The 24,941-nt window shown below is 39.4% G+C and overlaps 1 protein-coding gene across 1 annotated transcript in view; it reads left to right on the forward strand.

The window, feature by feature from the left end:
* epha8 (eph receptor A8) overlaps window positions 1-19,300 on the forward strand; it is a 167,782-nt gene extending 148,482 nt beyond the window's left edge. Inside the window, exons 15-20 of the mRNA XM_075460145.1 lie at window positions 2,087-2,148; window positions 8,593-8,802; window positions 12,255-12,404; window positions 13,132-13,322; window positions 14,196-14,354; window positions 16,472-19,300. Coding sequence (XP_075316260.1) covers window positions 2,087-2,148; window positions 8,593-8,802; window positions 12,255-12,404; window positions 13,132-13,322; window positions 14,196-14,354; window positions 16,472-16,586 — 887 coding nt within the window. The 3' untranslated portion in view covers window positions 16,587-19,300. The remainder of the gene's footprint in view (window positions 1-2,086; window positions 2,149-8,592; window positions 8,803-12,254; window positions 12,405-13,131; window positions 13,323-14,195; window positions 14,355-16,471) is intronic.
* The last annotated feature ends 5,641 nt before the right edge of the window (window positions 19,301-24,941 follow it).

Consider the following 24,941-nt stretch of genomic DNA (forward strand, 5'->3'; position numbering starts at 1 on the left):
TTACTCTCAATGAAGTCTATTTATGTCTACTCTGCCTAGCCTAGCACTTTTTACATAAAAAAATAAAGTTTTTTGTGTACGTGGTTACCATTGTAAAAGATTTTTAAGGTAGACATTAATTTCATTCAAACCCTAATCAAAAGCTCTGGTGCCTAAACCACACAACAAAGGAGAGTGAAAGAGAAAAATCTGTCTTCAGACTGGACTGAAAACAGATACGAACCAAGGTGAAACAAAGAGAAAAAGCATGTTGAGGCACCATTCCTGCTTCCTGCCAAATACTGTTGCTTGTGTTAAGGCTGCGTTTGTGTGCTAACACCAAAGTATGCCATATTTTTTAAACACTAACAGCTTTCATGGGACAGCTATATTTGACACTTTGGGTATGAATACAGGTTGATCAGATAAAGAATGCTAGGATACCACTGTAAAGCTTTTAAGATACTTTGGGATTTTGGTTGATCTTTACAATCTGACTACGCCTTTTGCTTGGCTTTTCCCAAAGGCAAAAACCTGAGACTTCTGCTCACAGTGAGCTGCATGAAGTTATCTTTCAAACCTGAAATGATCAACTGCAAATCCAGCAACATTCCCAGTAACACCTGGTTTAGCTGAAGGTCTTCTGTTCTGATTAAAACACATCTGAACACAGAAACAATGTTGCGTTTTTCATATGATTTGAGATTAATCACCAAATACTATCTATACAAGATGCCAGAGAGTACTGTTTGTATTAATGCTAGCTCATAAATGTTTTTTTCTTACAGTTTGTATAGAAATATAACATTACTTTCTGTTATAATTCGGTAATTCTGAGTCTTGTTTGAAATGTTGCAGTTTTACGATAAAGGCTTAAATATAGGCTCAATTCTATACATAGATACAGCTTAGGTTTTAATTAGTCAGCACATCAGTGCCCTACCTCGCTATACCTGTTCCCATGAGATGATGTCTATTTTCCACATCTCTCTAGTGTTTGTTTGGCCACAAATTCTCAGAACAAGTTAAAGGTAAGGAAAGAAGGGGATGGTTGGAGGTGCAAAACCTCAAGTCTTTGTACCATTGAATACTTCTTGGCAAGAGATCACTGGTGTGAGACTCGTCCTGCACAATATTTTCAACGGTTATTTTACTTTTCTATTTCCCTCTGACTTGCCATTCCTTCCATCTGTAGTACACTCACCACTGCAAATGGTTGAGGTTTTGCTCTAAAATAACATAGTTAGGATTAAGATTAATGTACCAGGTTAGAGCTATATGTTACAAAATACATGCTTAGACAGTAAGAAAAAATCTACTTGGTTATGGCTTACAGATTTTGATATTTATGCTTTGTTTCCTGTCATATAAACATTACCTGAGAGATATGTTACCATCAGAATATACAACCATGAATTGCGAAACTAAGTGGACAAATTGTCTGGGCTGTGGGTGAAGCAATCCTTTAACTCTTTCGGTGCCATTGACGTCTATAGACGTCAATTTAAAAAAATAAAACGCTGACTGCCATTGACGTCTATAGACGTCAATTGCGTTTTTTAACGGAGCGGGCTGGGGGACAATCTAGCGGAGTTTGTCACTAAATCTTAGGCTTGTAAACACTAAACAGAGAATATACTGGCAAAATTACCCGCAAGGTGGCAGCAGTGCCACTTTGCACAAAAAAAGAAAAAGCGTGTTTTCTCCGTTTTTTGGGTCAAACAGCTGTTTTTGGTGAAACCAACCTATGTTCTACTGTCTATTACTAAAGGACTGAAAATGGTAGAAACAAACTTTTTTTTCCTGATGAAAGAAGAGAGTCTACTCTTTCGTTTGGTAATTTCAGTGTGTACATAGTCATAAGACACACTTTTCTGTGGGTCTTGGAAAATCAGTCAAAATACTGTAAAACACTTGGCAGTATGGGTCTCTCTGAACTGAAAATGGCTGGCAGCCAATGAGTTAAGCCAATGTTGAAAATGTAATCAAATTATACAGTCGAGTCAAGGAACTGTGTTTGCCATACTCCACACATGTAACACATACAGCGTAAGTGTTTTCATGTAAAAAAGTTGTTTAAATCCTGTGTGCTTCTGTTTCTTTCCAGGTAAGCCAGTGATGATCATCACAGAGTACATGGAGAACGGCTCTCTTGACTCCTTTCTCAGGGTTAGTATTTATGCTCTTTGGTGTTTAATAACTACAGGAATATGTGCTGTTCCTGTTATTGCTGCACATCTTAGTGTGGGGTACCGTTTGCTTAATGTCTTTATCCCTGCGACTGTTTCCTAATCAGTTGATGAAGCACTTTGCCTTTCTCATTGAGGACTGTTCATGAATTAATTTTCATTTGCTGTTCCCAGCTATGTCCATCCAGTTCCCATCTGGTTCCCAGTCAGTTTACAGCCAATGGAAGTTTCCCTCCCTCTCCTGGGGCCGGCTTACTTTTCACCTTTATCACGCCCATTTCTGGGGTTTGACCAAGAGATGGTGCTTCTTTAAGAAAAACAAAATAGTCAGTTGCAAATTAGACAAAATAAGAATATTTAATCGTGGTAAGTGAACAGTGTTTCTTACAGTTATTTAAGAAACAAAAAAGTTTAAAAACTCATCTTAGCCTCAATTAGCAAGATGTTACATCACAATGTCCATCCATTTTTCTATACCGCTGAATCCGTCGGTCGGGTTGCAGGGGGGCCTATCCCAGCGGTCAATGGGCGAGAGGCAGGGTACACCCTGGACAGGCCGCCAGCACATCACAATGTGATTCGGATAATATAATCTAGTAAAACCCACTGAGCACATGATTATATCACTTCCTGTTCAAGAAGCTTTAACATGAAGAAAAATTATAGCTTATTTTCAGTGGTTTCCACTGGTGCTATGTTTTGTACAACCATTGCACACTTAGCACACAAATGTGAACTCTGATATGTAATGTGACGTGTTATTCGCTGTCTAGGGGTAACCAAGGCACAACATAAATGTGACCCATTTTCCTCAACCCACAAGTAGCTACGGAGACATTATTTAGAATTTAACATGAAAGTTTATTTACAGTTCATATAAGAAATATAATGTCCATTTGGAGATAAACTAATAGGCTTCAGCATGGGCCAAGGCAAAAACAACAAACAAAACTATAATCATGAGGGAAGCTGACCTAAATAAAGCAACTTCAAAACAAAAGACAATCCCTTACCTCCCTAAACTAATAAAACAGGAGAAACTCAAGAAAATAATATGGCAGCCCACCCCTACAAACTCCAAGATACAGTTATTTTGTTGTTGTTGTTGTTATTGTTACAACTCGACCGGACTTGTGGCAACAGTATGGCTGGTTGGGAGGGGAAGGAGATGATTCCACCTGCTGACATCATCCCAGGTCTTTATAAAGAAGTCCACTCCCCGGTAGCCAATCCTCTACGGGCTCTTGAAGTCTTAGCCAATCTGAGCTTGGAAACTGCACACTGTAATTTGTATAAAATAAACAAAAAAGACACAAGTCGTCACAACATGTCAATGTGAGAAAAATGCGGCTCAATGAGGGCATTTATACCATATGCAACCTTACTTAAGATACTGCTCAGTCTTGCGTGGATAATAAATATTGCATGTGCAACTTTGTGCTTTCTGTCACTTTCATAGACATGTCTGAATGAAGGGTAAGAAACGTTAACGGAAAAATTATCAATGTATGAATGACTGAATGCCATCACTTAAACAGATTGATGAAGCTATTAATGTTATGTATCTCATGAGTGAAAAGGCCTTTACTTACTCATAGGCACTCTGAAAAATGCATTATGAATAACAGACAGAAGGTGGGAAAAGGCAAAACCATTTCAGAGGGACACCACAGTAAATCACACACCCTCTTGCCTGTTGCTCAAGAGAGCTGGAGGGGGGAAAATGTGTTGGTATAATATGGAAATGACATAAAAATGGATCTGTGCATATTTAACACTGTCCCACCTACTGGTCTGGAAAATGCTGGCTCGTTGTGAAGCACACTTGATGCACCGAGCTGCTCTGCCTTGTCCATAGGTACACTGTCAGTCTCTTCATTTTGTACTACATTGTTATCAGTTACTAATTTAATTTTAACTGTATTTACTGTCTGAGAAATGTGGCGTGAGAGTAGAATTGAAAACGATTCCCAATGCTGAATGTATAGCACTTGGAAGTCCCATTCATCCATCGGTGGGGTCACATGGCACTGAAAGAATCGGATTAATGGCTAAATTACAATAAGACTGAGTTGTTAAGTTCATGTTTACACCTTAGTTTGACTAAAAATTGGACCGGATCAGGGTACTCGCAGTCGGATAAAGACCCCGAGATAACTCGGTTGAAAGTCACACTAAACGGGTGTAGACGGTGAAGCACGTGGTGAATTGGACTTTGAGTTCTGGGCATGCTCGAGATTTTTTTCCGGGGTCATAAACCGGAAGTCGGAAGAGACGATATTACTGTTGTTGTTGCCGCCATCGGAAAGAAAGAAACAACGCGATGGAGAATGCGTCATCTTGCTCTTCGTTCTCCATCTTTCTCGAATGCCTGAGTTTGTTGTTGGTGTTGGTGGTGAAGTGGTCAACAGGAAGTGGCTCTATTAGCAATAGTTGAAATGGGCACAGCGCCACCTATCGTATGACATGCTTTGTGCCAATGATTCCATTTACTCACCGCCATATATACTTGGATAATTGCCCTTGCTCAAATAAGGAGCATAATCCAACTATAGCTATAATCGAATTAATCTCATCATGTGGACCCACTGAGTGACACGTTATTTCTTATGCTGTGATCTGCAGCTATAGACTTGTTGGTGATGTGACTGTTGTAAGAATGGCACATTCCTGCATTAAGTGCTGAAAACGTAGCCTACATTGTAATGCTAATGCTGTGATTACTCTTACTTAACAAGCAGGCGATGTTTGTGGTCACATTGTCTACTTAAACAGAACGGGCAGAAAAAAAACCTCCCCTTTCAATCTTTCAAAATCTGACTGTATCAACCTGGTTAACCCTCAAAATGAAGTGTTTGTGGGATACAAAATTAAGAAATTACTTTGCTCCACTTAGCCTTCAGTAGAACGGGATTTGAGGGCATATCAACAAAATGTCAACAGCATGATGTTAAGTGTGTAAATTCAGGAGTTTTGTATTAAATTGTTATGTTAAGAAAACAGTTTGTGACAATTTAGTGTTAAAATCTAGCACAGGTGCTTTTTGTCTTGTATTTTGAAGGTACTGTATATCAGATTATGCGATGTAGAATACTTTTCTCTGCCATGACCAATTAGAGCCTTTTTGGATGGTTTTATGATCTGCGAAACTTCGAGAAACACTGGCAAACAGCATACTGCTAATATTTTTGAGACTTTAGAGCAGTGTGGATAACAAGATGGTGGAAGCTGCGAAGAGACCTTTTACTGTGGATGTCTTCTCACAGGCTCAGTAGTCTGCCTCTCCTTTCCTCCTGCCACAACTTTATAATTTGTTTGTCATGACTGATCAGATCAGTGGGATATGTCGATTATTTACGTTAGTCATCATCATATTAAGATGCAGGTTGGGCTATTTAGGCTAGCAGGAGAAACATGGCAATATTGGAAAGTGTTGTGGACAGAGACAGGGTGGCTGGTTTTTCATCACTGACATTTAGTCATTCCAGAGCAAGACACAGATAGACAGACAGCATCCCTGTTACCATAGTAATAAAACTCAGTCACACTCCTGCCTGCCCAAACTGCGAAAGGGAAATTCATAGCCTACTCAAAAATGCTGTATAAATTGCAATCAGATATATCTGTGGATGTTTCTTACTGTCCCACTCACTTATGAAACATGGAGCGCTAGGCTGCTCTGCCCTGCCTATATGTGCGTAGCCGACTTTGTTTTTAATTGTGTGAACTGTCTGGAGAAAATGAATGAGGAACGAGAGTGTAAGGAAATCAGCGACTAAGACTGAGAATGATTGTGTGACATTTGGCCGCCATGCTCATTCAAATGTCGCACTCTGAGTGTGTTGTCAAACTCCTGTCTGTTCAATTCTGTAAAGTATGAACAACCGACCTCTGAGCTGCATGGTGAAATCATTCCTCAGACATTCCTCAGAGAATTGTGCTGTGGGTTTCCAACATGCAAACAAACAGAGTGCTGACAAGTTCATCTACATTCAGATGCTAATTCAATGGCCTTCCTTCTCAAGCTTAACCACAACAATTACTGTTTTGTTAATAGCCGCATTTGGACAGAGAAGAACTGTGCACCTCAAATTTCGTTCTATGAACTGCCCTTCCCCGGGGGAACTGTTTCATTTTGCATTCGCCCATGAGTCGGGGACCTTGATAGGGACTGATGTGACACAACCGTCAGCTAAAATGGTTATAGGAACTGAGGGCCGTGGTCCCTAGTTCCTGTATGTCCGAATGCACGAAAAAATGGCTCTATTCCTAAAAAGGTTATAGGAACTACAAAAGGTTCCTACAGTGGGAATGCGCCTAATGTTATAAGTCTTTTTTTTTGTTCAAAGTTGTCACTATAAGAAACTCAGGACCTAAATGACAGGGAGTTGTGCCATGTGACACGTAGCCAGAAAGTAAGCAAGAGAGCCGATGAGAGCTGTTGTGTTTGTTTCATCCGAGTCAATGCAGCGACATCTGCATACATTTTGGTTACATTGTGGATTTTGTATGTTAACATAGCGTTGATTATACCGTTTGTATTTCTGTCTTAGTTTCACCTTTCCTCGCAATGTCATTAAACCTGTGGATAAAGGGACAACTGTCTTCAGAGTTAGGAAAGCGTTTATCTGACTGCCAAGTTATGCACAGCACGCATGAATGAGGGCAGCACATTGAAAACACGGCTTTCTAGCGGGCAGAATAACGCAGTGGAAGCTGGCAGATAACAACGTTGTCAGTGGCTGTCTTCAGAGCTGTATCTAAACAGAGGCTGACCACCAGGTTGTGAAAATGCGCTCCTGCGTCACAATGCTCCTCATCACGATCAACCGCATCATCAATGGGGAGCGCTGTGGCTAAAGCCTGATTTATGGTCGTCTACGGAGAGCGACGGAGAGCCCTCTCCGTGTATAGAGACGATATGGCAAATCTTTTTTTTTGGGAGTCGCTCATTGACTCTGTAGCGCCCCCTACGATATTTCAAAATGGCCCCTACATTGGGGTTAGTTTCGGTACACTCATTCGTCATGCCCAAATGCACAAAAAAGTCTCTGCCGCCATGGTGCCACATCCACAGAAAAGCGGCCATTTTGGATGGAAGGTGCGTTTTGGTGCCAGGTTGCCCGATTCCACGCCTTTCATATGATCGAACTCGTCCTACAGATTTAATGCTACAGGCTTCAAACTTGGCCAGGTTTCTCTTAAGCTATGGGGGGAAAAAAAATCTTGAGAAACTTTTCCAAACTCGGAACGGTGTGGGCGTGGCCAGGCGGTGAAAATCGTGTGATGACGTTTGTGGTTTGAAAGCCTTATCATCATCGCAAGGTCATGAAACTTGCACATGTCCACCCTGTCGACCTCGTACGTATGTAAAGGGTATGGTGTGTGGGCGGAGCAAAATAGCTCAGTGGCGCCCCCTAGAAATTTTCAAAAACCCCTCCGCATTGTTTTTTTTTTTTGGCGTAGTCAAACGAAATTTGCTACACATTGTTGTCATGCCCAGATGTTTCTTGTTTCAAAATGGTGAAGTTTATCCAAGGCGTTATTTATTTTCCTATTTCTTTGATTGTTTTCAGGTGAGTGGATATCTTAATTAATTAATAGGATGGAAATCCACCTTCTCACATTTTACTCTTCAAATCGGAAAACTGGACTTCACACCAATTTACAACAATCACTGCTCATGCCTGAGGGAGGAAGAGGCATTGCCTCTTATTTTCACTAAGTGATGAGGAGTGTTGCTTGCCAGGGTTGGTTTGTTGATGTCATGGCTGGAGGTGGTGTTAGTTGTCTGGGAACCGGCTGGGAACTGGATGGAAGCCGGCTAGCAACCGGCTGAACAGAGCTCCTAATTTGAGTGGCTACATCTGTAGTTTGCTAGTGTTTCGTCAGTATGTAATTTTAGCTCTCGAGTCCCCAGTAATTTTCATTGACAGCAATGTGTCTCCAAGCTGTGGACTGTGAAGGAAATTGCTTTTGAGAGCATTTGCTGTGACATATCAATGGATTTCCTAATCTTTGAGTTTGTTGCATCGTCTTTACATGCTGAGCAGAATGTTCTTCAACTCCTAAAACGGAGATATCTATCGCTTTCTACAAGAGAGTGGCATTCTTGCTGTGTGTTGAAGGACTGTTGGCAGGTTGATTTAACATTGTTTTAGATCTACAATGTCAAACAGCTCCAGTATTTTCTCATTTAAAAATACTGCAGATTATCATTTAAAAGCAAATCCCTGTCATGTTTTATTCTCTTATCTTTAGTCTCTTTGCTGTCTTGATTAAAATCTCCTCCATAATCACTCTGCTCATCTTCTCTTCAAAGTCATCAAAGTCACTTTTTAGGAATCTGTGCTTATAACTATTCCTGCCGCCTCTTTCCCTGTTCCTGACCTTTCCTTCCTTTTTCGCCTCTACTTTCTTGTAGAGACACGACGGTCAGTTTACCATCATCCAGCTTGTGGGTTTGCTGCGTGGCATCGCAGCAGGTATGACCTACCTGTCTGACCTGGGCTTCATCCACCGAGACCTGGCCGCTCGCAACATCCTGGTCAACAGCAACCTGGTGTGTAAGGTGTCTGACTTCGGGCTGTCCAGAGTACTGGAGGATGACCCTGATGCTGCATACACCACCAGTGTGAGTTTTCACATTGAGGCAAGCATTAATGCAGCAACACACTCACACACAGGCACACACTCTTTAAGAATAGAATAGTCTGGCATCATCATGTGGCAGGACTGAGAGACAACTGTGAATTAAAACAGCCTAAAAGAGCAGATGAGGTGGGAAAGTGTCCACTTACCTGAAAGAAATCCATCAAGATTAGAGCGTCTTTAAGCCTTTTTACGATTGTTGATGTGGTCACTGCTGCCTTTCTAGAACAATGGTTCCCAAACTTTTTTTTCTGGGAAACCCTCCCACTTGTGTTGATAAAGAGCTGCTTCTCCCAGTTATAAACCAAAACTTTATCGGCACTAAAATGTTTCTTTTAAATAATAAATGCATCAGTCAGCTGCTTGTAGAGTTGTCAAAAATGACTTTTTTGCCTCGCAAATCAGTAAAACACGCAGCCAACACACCTCAGTGTGTAAAAGTTGACAAAATTTTTTATGATCCAGTAAATGTGCTATGCTTTTGTGCTTGAGCAAATCTACCAGCCTCTGTGGAAGGAAGGTCTGATGCACCCTCTGTATCCTGCTTAGGGAGGTGGTGACGCCCGGTCTGGACCCGCTGCTTTAAACTGCCCAGACTTTAAGTACAACACTATTAGTTAGTGTGAACCAACCTGAGAACAGACAGCACATTTGACAATAAAATCTGAGGTCTGTGCACCAGTGAACATATCATGCTGAGTTCTGAGATCACTATCAAAGTCTGGCCTTTTTGTGCCTAAACCGCAGCTGGAACAAAACACACTATGCAGCTTTATTAGATGTCTCAGAATCATATCTTTACAATCCTGCTGTGCTGCTCTGTAGTTTTACCCTCTGTCTCTTTGAAGACCAAAACAAACCGATTAAGTTATAGAGTGCAGCTCTAGTGAAAGACGCAATGACAATGCTTCTTGTCAAATATGAAAGTAATAATAATAATAATAATAATACATTTTATTTTCGGCGCCTTTCAGGTCACCCAAGGTCACCTTACATTAGAATTGAGAGCATTAGAAAATAATAAAAGCATAAAAACATGAGACAACACAAAACAGAAGTGCACAGAGTGCAGTTATAGGGAGTATGCCAGTTTGAATAGGTGAGTTTTAAGTTGGGATTTGAATGATGTGATGGAGTCTGACTGTCTTATGAGTGGGGGGAGGGAGTTCCAGAGCCTGGGTGCTGAGCAGCTGAAGGCTCGGTCACCCATGGTCCTGAGGCGTGACGTGGGGATGGTTAGCAGTCCAGCAGAGGTTGAGCGGAAGGTGTCTGTAATGTTACATCTGTCTTTTGTAGTTGGTTAATGAATATATTTGTGTTTAATTTCTCAAGTCTTTTCTAATTGTAGTAATTTGAATATCCTGAAACTTGATCAACCAAAATAGTAATAAAATTCTCCCACATGAGTTAATCAGCGAACGTTACTTATCGTAGGAGATCAGCTTTTGCCAGCTTTTCTTGTAGGCAAAGACTTGAACAGATATTTTATCGCCATTTTCATTTTAGAGTTCTTCCAGACGGCGGAGTCGACAGAACCAAAGTCATCTGTAAACACTGCCAAGTTGAATTGTCTTCTCAGCGTAGTAGTTCCAGTCTAAAATATCACTTAAAGGCAAAACACACAACTGATAGCAGCAAGTCATTCAAGGAAACAGACAGTGGAGCGAGGCTTCTACACAAAAACTACAGAAAGATGCTGATGTTAAAAGTGTGTTTGCACAACAAATGTTATGGCACTTTCATTCATATGGCAGCACATTTAAAATAAAACTAAATGCTAAAGGCTATACACTACTTTTGAATTAATTTTTGGATTTTGCATACAAATGCGATTAATCGCGATTAATCAGGGAAATCACGTGATTAATTAGATTAAACATTTTAATCGTTGCCCAGCCCTAACATAATTCCAAACATTTTGTGTTCAAATGACGAGTAAAACTATATTTACAGTTCCACTGAGATCTGGCATAGAAAGTGGCACCAAGACAACAATACAAAAACACTTAAAAAGTTAGGGACAATCACACTTTTTTCAAAAGCAATGCAAATTCAATCTAAGTCACATGAAAGTGAGAGCAAAAGTAAAATTGTCTTGGTAGTGTAAGGGCTCCAGTAGAGAACAGGTCAATATTACACCTGGAGACTGTTGGGAGCAAATGCATTGGGTCTGATGCTATCAAGCCACAGCACACCGATGGAAATCAATGCTCAACATCATCAACAATATCATTTGTCTGTTGCTGCCTGTGAAAGCCGGCAATCAGATGACAGAGTTTAAGGTGATCATGAGCAGCATCACACGGAGACATTCCAAAGGTGAAACAGATCGTAGACTGTGATATTGGAGACCTTACAGTGCCATTACAGCACACCTCAAATTAATGCTTGATAATGGCTGACGATTGATACAGTCCCAATTACTGCTTGGAAAGTGTCGAAAGATCAGCAAAGCTGCTTATTGTATGGAAATGAAGGTGGCAGCAAAGTCACTGTGAAGAAAGTGAAAGTGAGATAAGGATGGTGTTTCTCCGCTGCATTAGTTTTACATGTTAAACAGGACATCAAGTGTCTGTAACCTTCAAATGTGTTAAAAAAAAAAACTCAGGGAACGCTTTGTTTGTTTAGGAAGTGATACCTTCATGTGTCAACCTAATTAAGTGTCAGTTTTATGTCAAAAATGGAAGTAGTCCACATACTTGCTAACATTTGCAAGTCTATTCTGGTCTACACGAGCTCTCTTTATCATGTCATCTAACTTGAACTCATATATAACTGTAGCTACTCTTTGTAGCTACTCTAAGTGTAACTAAAAAGTGACATTTCATTCATTTTATTTTACAGCTAATGTTTTAACATATTTGTGATAAATGTTTAAGACGATGATCTTCCAAACAATTGAAGGATTACAACAGATTAATCCACCTAAAATTAGTATTGCTGAAAAGCGCTTAGGTTTTGCATTCTAACTAAGCAAACGGTAATAAAAAAATCTAAACAATAAATAGGATCATTAAGAATATACCCACTGTGAAATTCTGTGCTGATATAGATACTGATGATAAAGATAAAAATTTGGCCATTGGCTGATAGACAGTTGTCTTTGTTACTCATTTTCCCTTTAATGCTAATGGTTAAGGATTTAATACTAAAAACTGTTTTAGACTATTTAATTTCTTCATGAAACTATCTTTGAATAAATATTCAAAGTTAATTTGTGTAAAAAAGATTAAATAAACTACTGTATAAAAAGGCTCTAAAGCAGGACCACTGAATCTGTGCACCAGAGTGGTTCACACAGTAGATGTCTTTTCAGTAGTTTTGGACAGCCACACCAGAAAAAGATTAAACACACTTCGCATCTGGATTAGACTCTAAATCTAAATGTTTAGCAGTCTGATGCATTCTGCTCGAACTTTAATGTGTTACTGACAGGGAGGGAAAATCCCAATCCGGTGGACAGCGCCAGAGGCCATCGCATACAGGAAGTTCTCCTCCTCGAGTGACGTGTGGAGCTACGGTGTCGTGATGTGGGAGGTGATGTCCTACGGAGAGCGGCCATACTGGAACCTCACCAACAGAGATGTGAGCTCTGTTTGCTAAATCAAATATCTTTAACCCTTGTGTGGTCTTAACATTGTGTTTACTCCCCTTGTCCTACGGGTCAAAAATGACCCGCCCTACCAAAGCCCCAAAATAAAGCAACTTAATTTAATTTTAAATCCAAAATCTATTCTGTATGATGAAACCACCTGTTATTCATCTATTCAACTCAATTCAATACATTTTTTTGTCATGTATTTTTTGTTACACAATACAAAAAGACAATCACCAGTTTTCAGGATTACACTTTTTTTTTTTTTTACCACAAACCAACTGTCAGTTGGACCAACAGTTTTCTTGTTTTCTCAGTTTTCTTTTACATAATAAAGGTTCATTATGGCTATTATATAAATGTGAAGTAATTACTTCTGAATTAATTATATTGAAAGGGAAAAAAACTGAACTTTTTTCTGGTGTTTAAATGTTTTTATAATTCACGGGTCAAAAATGACCCATAACACAATCTTTGTACCCTAGTGGTGTACAGCCCACATGGAAACATAAACAAAAATAAAGTATGATGGGGAAAAGTCATAAAATTTCAAGTTGGAAAAAGATAGTTTAAGGTGTTTTTTCTACAGCTAAACATGGTGGTGGGTCACTTTTGACCCGCAAGACAACAGGAGGGTTAACAGAACTATTCTAAAGTAGTATTTATTGTCATAGCAAACACTTTAGACTCATGCATACTTTACTTAAAAATATGCAGGTGATCAAATCTGTGGAGGAGGGCTACAGGCTGCCTGCGCCTATGGGCTGCCCTGCTGCTCTGCACACACTCATGCTGGACTGCTGGCAGAAGGATCGCAACGAGAGGCCACGCTTTTGCCAGATAGTCACTGTTCTTGACAAGCTAATCCGCAACCCAGAGAACCTAAAGTCTATGGACAGGCTCTGCAGGTGGGTGGGCAACTTAATAGATCCATATTTGCAGCAACACAACGTGGGTGCTCTGTGTCCCATGCAGAGGTGTCTTTTGATTTAATTTGCCCCGACAGCTCGCCAGTATTTAATCAAATATTGGTTTATGTGATTAGAGGATTAAGCTGCAAATCAAAGCAAAGAAACCGCCTGCAGGGTTTGAGAAGATCATCTTCTGGACAATGTATGGTGGCAGACTGCGAAGCTACTAAGTAAGTGTCCTGTTGTGGGAGGCAGAGTAAATCCAATCTCATCCCGCTGCTGTCAGACATGGGTGCGATGGGATAAAGTTGCAGACTAAAGTTTCCCTCAAAGTTCTCTGGCAGATGAGACGAGTGGTCTTGTTCATTTTCCATTAAGCTCATCTCTGATAGACGTGCTGTGTGTTAAGTAAAATCCTTGCTGGGATATTGACATTGATCTGCAGTGAATCTGGGAGCAGGTTTTAGAGGACACCTGGGCTAAAGCTGGACCTGTGTAAATTGCTCAGTTCAGGTCCCAGGTCCTATAGAGTCAGTGGTGCATGGCACTGCGCATCCATCTCTGTGTAAAGGAGATGGTGGGCAGACAAATTAAGGAGTGTTAAGGATTTCTTCTTGTATTAATCTATCCAAAGCAGTTATCATGCAACCAGAGCCACCACCTCCGCTCTATCATCTTAACTGCTATTGATTTTCTGTCTCGATTACTTGTGCATTTGAAAGCTCCCTTTCCCCCCAGTCACTCTCCCTCTCACTCACTTTTGACTCTTCTCATTTTAAGACACTCTCAAACTAATCTTTTTGTCGTCCTATTCATCTTCCTCAGTTCTCTGCCTGTATACTGCCACATCTCTTTCTCTCTTTGCTACAGCTTAAACAGTCCTCCACTGATGGAGAGAGCTATCCCTGATTTCAGTAGCTGCAACTCAGTAGACGAGTGGCTGGACACCATAAAGATGGGTCGCTACAAGGAACACTTTGCAGCAGGGGGCTATCACACTCTGGGTCACATCATAAGCATGAAGCAAGGGTAAGTGCTGACTGTAATAGAGAGTAATAACGGCTCAGAGGAGATGGGGAGCTGTTAACAGGAGATGTAAGAAGCTACGAGGGTGAGAAATCACAGCTCATAGAAAATTAACTGTTAGACAAACAGGTAGTGCTACCGTGTGCTCACTCAGAAAATAGAACTGGACGCACCACTCACTGGAAAAAATGCCCCTCCAAAAATGAGTAAGAAAAACAACAAATAAAAGACGTTTTTGCATGAAATAAGCAACAAAATCTGCCAATGGAACTAGTGAAAATCGCCTTGTCAAGATTTCCTGAAATAAGATGTGATATTTAGGACTTTTGAGTTAAAAGTGATCTTGAAATTAGCTTAAAAACCTCTTCAAATGTCAAAAAAAGCTTGTTTCATATGAAATCCGACTCAAAACGATTTGTTTTCAAGACTTTTTCATTTAACAAGATATTCCAGATTTATGGTCTTCAAACAAGTCCCTATATCTGGCTGAAATAGTACTTGTTAAGCAGTTTTGTCTTATATTAAGTGTAATGGCTTTGATTTTTTCCAGTGCTGAGATTAATTTATATTAATTACGAGAACAGCAAAATAGAGGGTATGAAAAGATTTAAGAGTAAAATTAGATTAACAGTAAATTAGAGTAGGAACTGACAGCAAAATAAGGAAAGCTTAAGGCACTGCGATAACTTTTAGAAATATGGATCCACACAGAGTTTTGATGCTGAGGAGTATGTAAATGCATAACTATTCTGATTTACATCACAAAGAACGGGAGAGAAAGAAAACTAAAGTCCACCAGAGAGAAATTCATTTGTGGTCTGAGGGGAATCAGTGCAGAATGAAGCCAGTTTGGTGCTGAGTTAGCTACATTAGCCAACGATTGCTAACGTTGTGAAAACAGAACAGAACCAAATGCCAAAGGAAGAGCTGCATAACAGCTGTATAACAAAGTGAAGCTACAATTTACATAGCTGCATGAATAAGAAACGAGACTTAAATGTGGAGTTGCTGTCTCTGTTGGGCAGCATCTCAGTTCTTTTTCACGGTGGGTCTCTTGGGATCCTACACTGGTGTCCTGACGCTGATGGAGACGTAGCTTGTGCAGCTGCATAGGGTGAACAGCTAACTGTTATCAATCTCACATGGTTCTACTAGCTTATATGTCCCATCTGTCACTGCATAAAATATTTAGGTACACAATCTTTTCTATGGAAGCCCAGAGCGGACGTGGTACGTATAAACTTTTTTTATGGTTTTCTCGAGATAACGAGTTAGTTTACCGATGGTTTTCGAGGACATTTTTTCTCCCCAGTCCGCCCCTGTTTATATGTGTTTTATGTGTTCGCAGTTTGTTTGTCTTGTAGAGATAACTTTCATATCAGCCCGCGTCATTTAAGCAGATGGCCGGCTCGACTGCAGCTCAGCAGGCGTTTACACCTCAGTGATCCTGCTGATATAGTCAACTTCATCAGTGACCAGCTGAGGGGACCAGGCCGTCTCCATGGTTACCGAATGATGCACGAGAGGTGCCACTATCGTTTATCTCGAGAAAACGAAATGCTTGTCACACCAGCGGGATTTGCTTTGTGCATTTTCACAGCAGAACTGTTACACAAACGCTCCACATTCCATGTTTGATTCATAGGCTACTTTATTTAGTTTTCAATGAAAGGGGGGTAAACATTTGCCAGAAATACATATAAATACATATAAACAGGGGCGGACTGGGGAGAAAAAGTGTCCTCGAAAACCATCGGTAAATGAACTCGTTATCTCGAGAAAACATTGATTGTTTTCTCGAGATCTCGAATTAATTATCTCGTTATCACGGGAAAACGGAAGAAAATTATCTCGTTATCACGGTAAAAAGGAAGGAATAAAATGTATGTACCTATGGCCGTTTAGGGCTTCCGTACTTTTTATCCAAAATAAGCATCACACACATTTTGTTGTTCCAGTTGCACCAGTGAAGAAAAGTCTCCTGACCTGCACAAAGTGGACCCAGGCAGGAATACTAACTAATTATCTCCTTTAGTTGAGAAAAGCTGTGGACTCTTTCATGAAAGGCTGCAGCTTGTGCATCATGGATTATTGAAACTATTTGTGTTTGTGCCTTATAGGGACATGCAGAGGCTCGGCGTGACGCTGATGGGCCATCAGAAGAAGATCATGACCAGTGTCCAGCTAATGAGGGCGCAAGTCCTTAACAAGAGTGTCCCATCGGTGCACGTATAACTCCACAGCTGAGGTTTCTCTCTGCTGAGGTCTATAGAAGCCTGGGCTTCTCTGTGGTCAAGAAGGACTCCATGGGAAACAAGATTATCAGATAAACAAGAGAGAACTTTACAAGACTTTTACTTGGGAGATTAAAGAACTAAATGTGAAAAGGTTTTACTTACAGAGCAAGTAAACATAACTACTTTGGGACAGACTTCTGTTTTTTCTTCCTACCCAGTTCTATTTTACGTCTTGTTTATGAATGGAAAGACTGCCTTAATTACACAAATTGTTTTGATTTTATTGTCTACAAAGAGAGGAGAGTTTATCATGAATTTATCAGACTAATATGATTTATTGTACCAGGAACGAGCCAGAGCACAGTGACAGGTGTGGGTGTTTTTACATGTTCCAACGACACTTGAAGCCTCTCTTGCAACAGCAGATGCAAGAAAACGAGGCTTAGGCTGAGGCTTCAGCAGGAAGAAGTAAGGAAACGTACCATAAGGTTTGTCCCAGCTGCCAGATCGTCTCCACCATGGAGAAGACCTTCTTCACCCAAGGCTATTAATGCCAACAAAAAGGCACATTTCTCCACCATCCACCCTTGAGAGCCCTCAAGCCCTTTACCAAGTCTGAAGCTGCACGGCGCACAAGTGTGGAACTTAGAAGATGTGTGTGATTCAGTTACAGTGCACTTTATTCTACGATCTCTCTGTGTTGTAGAGACTTTGCAGTTATGTTACAGAGCTCCTCGCTGCCATGACTGGAGTCACAAAGAAGGTTTATTTGTTTCAGAAATATTCATTAACAAAGATTATGTCTACAACATAAAACCCAGGAAGGAAAAAGGGTTCAAATTGCATACATTCTTATTAAATTGGGAGATTTTTTTTTTGTTGTTGTTGTGGTAATATGTTTTCCAAATATTAGTATTTCAAGTTTAAAAGCGTACTTCAAATACACTTTTTAAAGTTTGGATCTTAAGAATAGTTGAAAAACTAACCCCAGTTCCTCAAACCACCATTAACTAATGTCAGGAATAGGAGGACATTCAGTGAAGATTGTTCTGTCGAAACTATTCAGCTCCAGCGGTTTTCTGTTATTTTTTCCAAACAACTTTGCTGAGCCTATCTGTGTAAAAAACACAGTGGGCTATGTTGTTTTCCATGCATATCATGCTACACGCTTTTCCTTTTTTCCTTTCTGATAGGGAAACACATTTTCTCCAGCTTTAGGACATTGAAAAGCTTTTGCGAGACCACAGATATCAGTAGTGTACAGTTTCACGACCAAAATAACAGTCAGCTATTTTTTTTTCCAGTGTATATTTTCCATTGTTGGCCATATAGCATACAGTAGGCTAATTCAAACAAACGGGCTGATCTTTTAAAGCATTCTTACATCGCATTATTCAGTGTTTAGCACTGGTGCACAATGTTAAGCGATTAGCTACTGATATTAGCTGCCAACACGCTTAACTTGCTTACCTTGCTTAGCTGCTTTAGCTAGCCATTGTTAATATATCAGAATAAAAAATAAGCCACATGCGTTTGTAGAAAAATATCAGGAGAAGGAGCACATATTCATATGCTAATTTATATTTAGAAGCGAAGCAATGATTGTTTTACAATGACTGTCAAAGCCCCCAATTTGGCCCTCACTCATCCCTTTTTTGACTAAATCAGGACTGTGTTACCACTGATAATTTGTGACAGTAGACCAACAACTCTGAAATTTATCACATAATTATAACAAATCTATTATTGTGGAGAAATTATTTACATGTCAAACCTTACAACTCCTTATATAATAAGAAAAAATTCAACCGTACGTCTTTTTAGCTTGCGACCAAAATAGATATAGTTGCATAAATGATCAACTATACCCGGACTAGTCTCTTCAGAATGATTTCTGTTTTTTCTTCTAGGAGGGATGTGTTACACCTGAAAGCCCTCTCATTCTCTTGAATTTTTTTTTACATAATGGTGCAAACAGCCTTAATTCATTGAGGTCAGTTTTAGAATCAGCATCAGCCCTCATGCTATTCAGTGCAATAAATCTGTGCTAATGAGTACATATCTGAGCATATATTTTTTTTCATGAATGAAGGGAATCTCTTACATATAAGATACATTGACTGTAAAATAAAGTGTTACTTCTAAATGTTATTACACTGTTTGCCTCAGTCTTGACAAAAAGGTGAAGAAGAACAAATAAGTAGAATGTTGAAAACCGAACACTTTAAAAATATATAACCATCCTAAATTGAACCCCTTTTCCCCTCTGTCCCATTGAAAGAATGTCTTTTCTTGTGCACCCCAGAAGGTTTTCCTCTAGTTGGTTGATGTCAGTTTTTATTAGGAAAGATCCTTATAATATTTCTTGTACAATAGTGACATTTCACTACTATTTTTCCTTTTCCTTTTTTTTCTTGGACACTGGACTTGAACTGAAAAATTCATGTTTTATAAAGTTAGGATATGTTTTTGCTAGATGAATTGATTTATAATGTATACTGGAAGTTCAGTCACTGGAAGAAAGAAAAAAAGTTACCAGATTTCTTCACATTTCATTTATTTATTCATACTCATTTGTTTCCAAATAATACAATTCTGAAAGACTTTATTACCGTTGATGAATCATTCTTGTTGCTAATGATAAATCATAAATGTGCAAACTGTCCATAAATACACAATAAAGGAACGTTTGTCTGCGTGTGACTGCAACAATGAATCCATGACTTCTTGTGATAGAATTGAAAGTTCTGTTGAGGAAAGTTAAGAACGTTTTCCAAAGAAATTATTTTATGAGGGTTTAAAGCTGCACTTGCCAGTCCTTCAAATCAAATGATTGCATACAACATGTAAGACGTGATAAACTAACTTCTGATGAAAGATGTTGCACACATGAAGTGTTTTTCCATTACATGGTACAGGTTGACATGGCTTGTTACGCATAGCAGACATTTTGTTTTTTAGTCTGGATATTTTACTGATCATCATAACAATCATCTTTTGTCTGCAAACTGTTACTCCTGGACTTTGACAAAAGGGTTTGAATTCGTTAAATGTTATTTAAAAAATCCTGCGATTTATAGGTCCCTGGGACATAACGTGATGATTCTCTGTCCAATCACTGGTCAACAGTGAGTTTAAATCACTGTTACTGATCGGTTCAGCTCACTTGGGACTTTGGTAGTGCTTAAAAATGTATCATTATCAGTTATGTCTTACTAGCTACAAAGGAAAACGCACAAAAAAAGGAGAAAATAACAAAGAAAAATATCATATGTAATGGAAAATGACAATAGTAGCTAGCAAGCCACATATTCATATTTTCATTCGGAATTTGGCGGAGCTAAAAGCTGAACAAATGTCAACTGTCATTTAGCTTACATTGTTCATGTGAACTGCCAGTTGGTTTTGATTAGTCAAAAAGAGCTGATAATGTAAAAGAAAAGACTTGAGACCAACACGTCCTCCAATTAAAACAATCAAATAGGACATGCAGAGATTACACACAATGTTTTACATACAGTGCTTTAAACATACAGTGTTACATGATTCTGATACCCAAATACAATTACTGTTTTTTTTTCATCACTGTGTCACGATCAGTCACTAACACAAAAACACTTTTTTCATTTCCTGGTTGGGTTTAAGCGATATGATTAGTTAGGGTTAAAAAACTGTCAAAGTTTACACTACCATTAGCACTCTAATGGACGCCATTTTGATAGTTTCTCCCTGGTGAAATATTTCAACACAATAACAACAACACGGCAGCTCTGAGCTCACAGTGCAATAGTACGCATTCATTGGTGAAATAAAGACAGATAATGCCTTATTTAGAGGCTGTATTGTCAATGGCCTGTTCACTCCCATCATATTCATATGGATCTTGAGAAATCTAAATATCGTCAGAAAGAGGCCGATTTTCACCAAACTGTTATCGGTGAGTAGATTAACGTATTTTATGCCAGAGATAAGGTCCAGGTTTAAAAAATAAATAAATTTATATGTAATAATAATATATGCAAGTTCAATTAGATACATTTCAGTTTAGTTAAATTAATTATGATTGTATTTATACAGCATAATGGCAATTGATAAAATGTTGTCTAGCTAAGGAAAGCACCAGATCCTCGGTTTTCATATTCTTTGAATGTAATAATAGCTCATTCTTACCTGGCATGAACAAACGACCCATGGGGTTGTTTTTTGGAGGTAGACAGTCTCAAAGAAATAAAAGAGCCAAGACTAATTTTTTTATTTTTCTTACTTACTTATAGGCTTGTAGTTATATACTTATTTTTCATCCAAGGTGTTTCTGTGGCTCTGTTCCTGTTCCTGTAAAAATGGGAAACATCTGCATGAAGTCCTGACTGTGTCCGTGTATAATAGCCCTTAAGAGAGATTTGCTGGTAGAGTGCAGCACCATTTAAGCCTCACATGGTATAAAGATAATTTGTAATGAATAGCTTTCCTGTTTTCAAAGAGGACAGAGTTCAAGAAAATTCATTCTGGCCACATCTCTGACAATATAAACCATAATTTCTTTCTCTGCTTGGTCACATAGAAGAGGCATATTTATAGTCACCCTGAGATGAGACAAAAAAGCAACTACCTTAACAATTACTGGAAGTTCTGCCATGAATTGCTTTTTTATTATTATTATTTGTGGGAATGAGGTCTGACCCAGCGCTGAAACATAATTTCAAGCTTAGCCTGTGTTGGAAATGGGGTTGATGAATCTGTATATGAGTAATTGTCCTTTCCTTCACCTTAAGAGGGCAGTTAGGAGATAATCCTCTCCTTAGTGAAACAAGGCCCAACACAACATCATTAATCTCATTACTGAGGCCGTGTTGCTTTGTTGCCACAGAGTCCCACGCCCAATTATCAGCCACCACCCTGTCCCCATGACAACAATGAGTCCCTCCCATCACGGACAACCATCTTCACTGTCCCCTGATTGACTTCTCTGTACAGCTCTGTATCTGCAATCAAGCTTCCTCTGAGCCTTGGCTGCGTCCGTGTCCTCATGTACCCTGGATGTCCTGCAAATGGAACACAAATCGGATAACGACAGCAAGATGTTTTGCCATTTCTTATCGCAACGCAGCAGGTCCTCATCACGAGGGAGGGGAGGACAATACAGTTGGATTTAAGCATTCATTGTCGAGTTTGTTTTTGCCGTTAAAGAAGTACAACAATACAAATTCATTAACAAGCCCTGAAATCTGTGTAAATCTCTGCACTGGAACAACAACCTTGGAAAGATGCACATGTGTAGCTCGCAGTGTTGTAATCCCTTCGTTTTATTTCATCAGGCAAACAGTCTCTGAGAGAAGCCTTCACTGTGAACTGTCCCATCAGTTCACTGTAGGTAGTTTTAAATTCCGTCTTTATTTTTCCTATTCTGCAAGAGAATGTGAGAACTTTCCCCTGAACATAACAACTGTATTTCCCCTCCACTATTTTATTTATTAAGCCACCTGCCGATAGCCGCGCCTGTTACGGTGTTTGGTGCTCGGTCTGCACTTCGGTCTGCACGGTTTACACAGCAGGCAGTGATACGAAGGGAGAGAAAATAGCGCCAAGCGATTGTGAGATCTGACTTTCTGGAGAACGATTTTGTGATGCAAATGTATTACTCTTTTGAACGCATTTTGTTTTGAGAAGCAAAACGCTTTATTTTTTAAGCCCCAGCCAACTAGCCGGACTACCAAAACGAGGCTGGAACTCGGCTCACAGGACGCAGCAGGGGGTAAATCAAATTTAAAGGGATAGTTCGCCTCTTTTGACATGAAGCTGTATGACATCCCATATTAGCAATATCATTTATGAACATCTTCTTACCCCCTGCTGCGTCCTGTGAGCCGAGTTCCATTCTCGTTTTGGCGTTGACGAAGGTAGTCCGGCTAGTTGGCTGGGGCTTAAAAAATAAAGCATCTTGCTTCTCAAAACAATATGCGTTCAAAAGAGTAATACATTTGCATCACAAAATCGTTCTCCAGAAAGTCAGACCTCACAATCGCTTGGCGCTATTTCTCTCCCCCTTCGTATCACTGCGTGCTGTGTAAACTGTGCAGACCGAAGTGCAGACCGAGCAGTAAACACCGTAACAGGTGCGGCTATCGCTAGGTGGCTGAACGCATTGATATGAAGGGAAAGAAAATAGGGCCAAGTGATTATTAGATCTGACTTTTTTTGTTGAACGATTTTGTGACGCAAATGTATTACTCTTTTGAACGCATATTGTTTTGAGAAGCAAAACGCCTTATTTTTGTGACCCCAGCCAACTAGCCGGACTACCTTTGTCAACGCCAAAACGAGGCTGGAACTCGGCTCACAGGACGGAGCAGGGGGTAAGAAAATGTTCATAAATAATATTGCTAATATGGGATGTCATACAGCTTCGTGCCAAAAGAGGCGAACTATCCCTTTAAAGAAAAAGTCTGTGCCGAGCATTCGGCCTCACTTAAATGCACAATGATCTTCTACAGAAAAAGTTAGAAACAGCGGAATTTCCGGAAAGTTTTCTCACACAGTCTGAAGCATCGCAGCGTCAGACATACTTGCTCAATGAGTCACTCCCCTTCCATGTATGTATACTGGGACAAGGACGGAGGTCCAGTTAAATGGCTAAATCATGATGTATTTGTAGTTTGACTCAACTTGTGCATGTACATGTCCAGAATTACACAAAAGTTAGTCAATCTGATAACAATATCAGCTTCACTGTGAAGCTGGTTTTCATTTGAACTGGTTTTGGAAGTGCCAAAAATCTTACAAGTAAAACACAGGAAATCAACGCACAGTCAAATTCTTTATTAATATTAATTATTTGTATGAATTATAAAAAGAAAAACATTTAGTTTATTATAAATGTTACACAATACAAACACTTTTTAAATGAAGAATAAAGTAACAAACAAAAGCAGAAAATGCTCTATAATAATATGCTAATGAGATAAATTATGGATGTCACAAGAGAGTGACACTGACAACATGTTTTCTCTGTACTGTTTTCCACCAACACAATACATATATTCATGACCAAATGGTGAACAAACTATTTATTATTCCTTAGTTACAAAGACTGACTAAATAAATATATTTATCAGTTCAAATGAATTACGCATATGTAAACTTATGACTCCATATTTTGCTGAGTCGTGTGGATTGTGTTATTGAGGGGTGAGGACGTGGTCAGGTCACAGTGTTAATTCAACTCAGATGAAACAAGCTGTTTAATTCTGAAAAAGCAGCTCAGAACATCGATGCATCAGGCAAAACTCCCTAAATGTTAGCACAAGTGTGTATGGAATAGCATTTGTATGCCAACGGATGACTTATAATCCCTGTGTAAATGTTTACCACACGGTAACAGCTTCTAAGATGCACAACAGCAATTATTCATGTGTTTGTTGAGAGAAGAATTGCATTAAGTCGTTACTGTTGATGTAAAGGTTTTAATCAGACGGTGGTGTAATAAAAAAAACAAAACTGAGTTCCTTTTCTGAATAAACTCAATAAACTGTGTTTATTGTCATTAAGTCCTTTTACTAACATCACGATCGCCATTAAACATATCAGATGTGTTACCAAAGTGGGGATGCCTTAACATGTGGCAATTTTTTCTGAAAAGTCCCGTCCATACTGTCCATGACACTTGGCTTCCTATAGATTCTTCCCATGTAATCATCTATTATCAATCTGTCAGCCTGCTAGAAAAATAATGTTAACCATTTTGACATTCTTCCTCTCACTGAAAGATCACAAAACCATTTCCATAAACTCTATCTCTTCATGTATAGTAATTATCTTGTTTCAAGGATATCAGCCTTAAATTGAGCTTTGATGTATAAAATAAATAAACCAGAACCACCAGAATCTCTACCACAGAGTATGAACTCTTGATAGTCCCACAGGCACCTGCAGAACTTCTAAATCCCTTAAAAAAAACAGGAGAATCACGCCGAACTGTTATTTTGCATATGACACCATATGCACTGATGGAGCTGTATTGATGCAACAATTAAAGCTGTCTGAATTTAAATTCTGCCACTAACAGTAAATCAAATGACCGTGTATGGGAGCTGCTCATAGTAATGAGCCACTATTGCCAACTTGAAGGGTTCTCACTGTAATGCGCCCTGAATGTCTCCCAGTTTGACATTTTCTCTCAGTTCTATGGAGTTATAAAGCATCTTTGCACTTATTGTTTGGTTTTATGACCTGCTTCTGTGTTGATTCTTTGCAACAGCTAGCATTAGAGTTGTCTTGAGCCACAGCAGACAGCTGTGTCCTTTAAATACCAATTAAGTTTGTTACTTTCTGGTCAACATAACAGAAAGTGGTTAGT

This window comes from Odontesthes bonariensis, chromosome 3 (genome assembly GCF_027942865.1).
Source record: "Odontesthes bonariensis isolate fOdoBon6 chromosome 3, fOdoBon6.hap1, whole genome shotgun sequence".
Classification (NCBI taxonomy): domain Eukaryota; kingdom Metazoa; phylum Chordata; class Actinopteri; order Atheriniformes; family Atherinopsidae; genus Odontesthes; species Odontesthes bonariensis.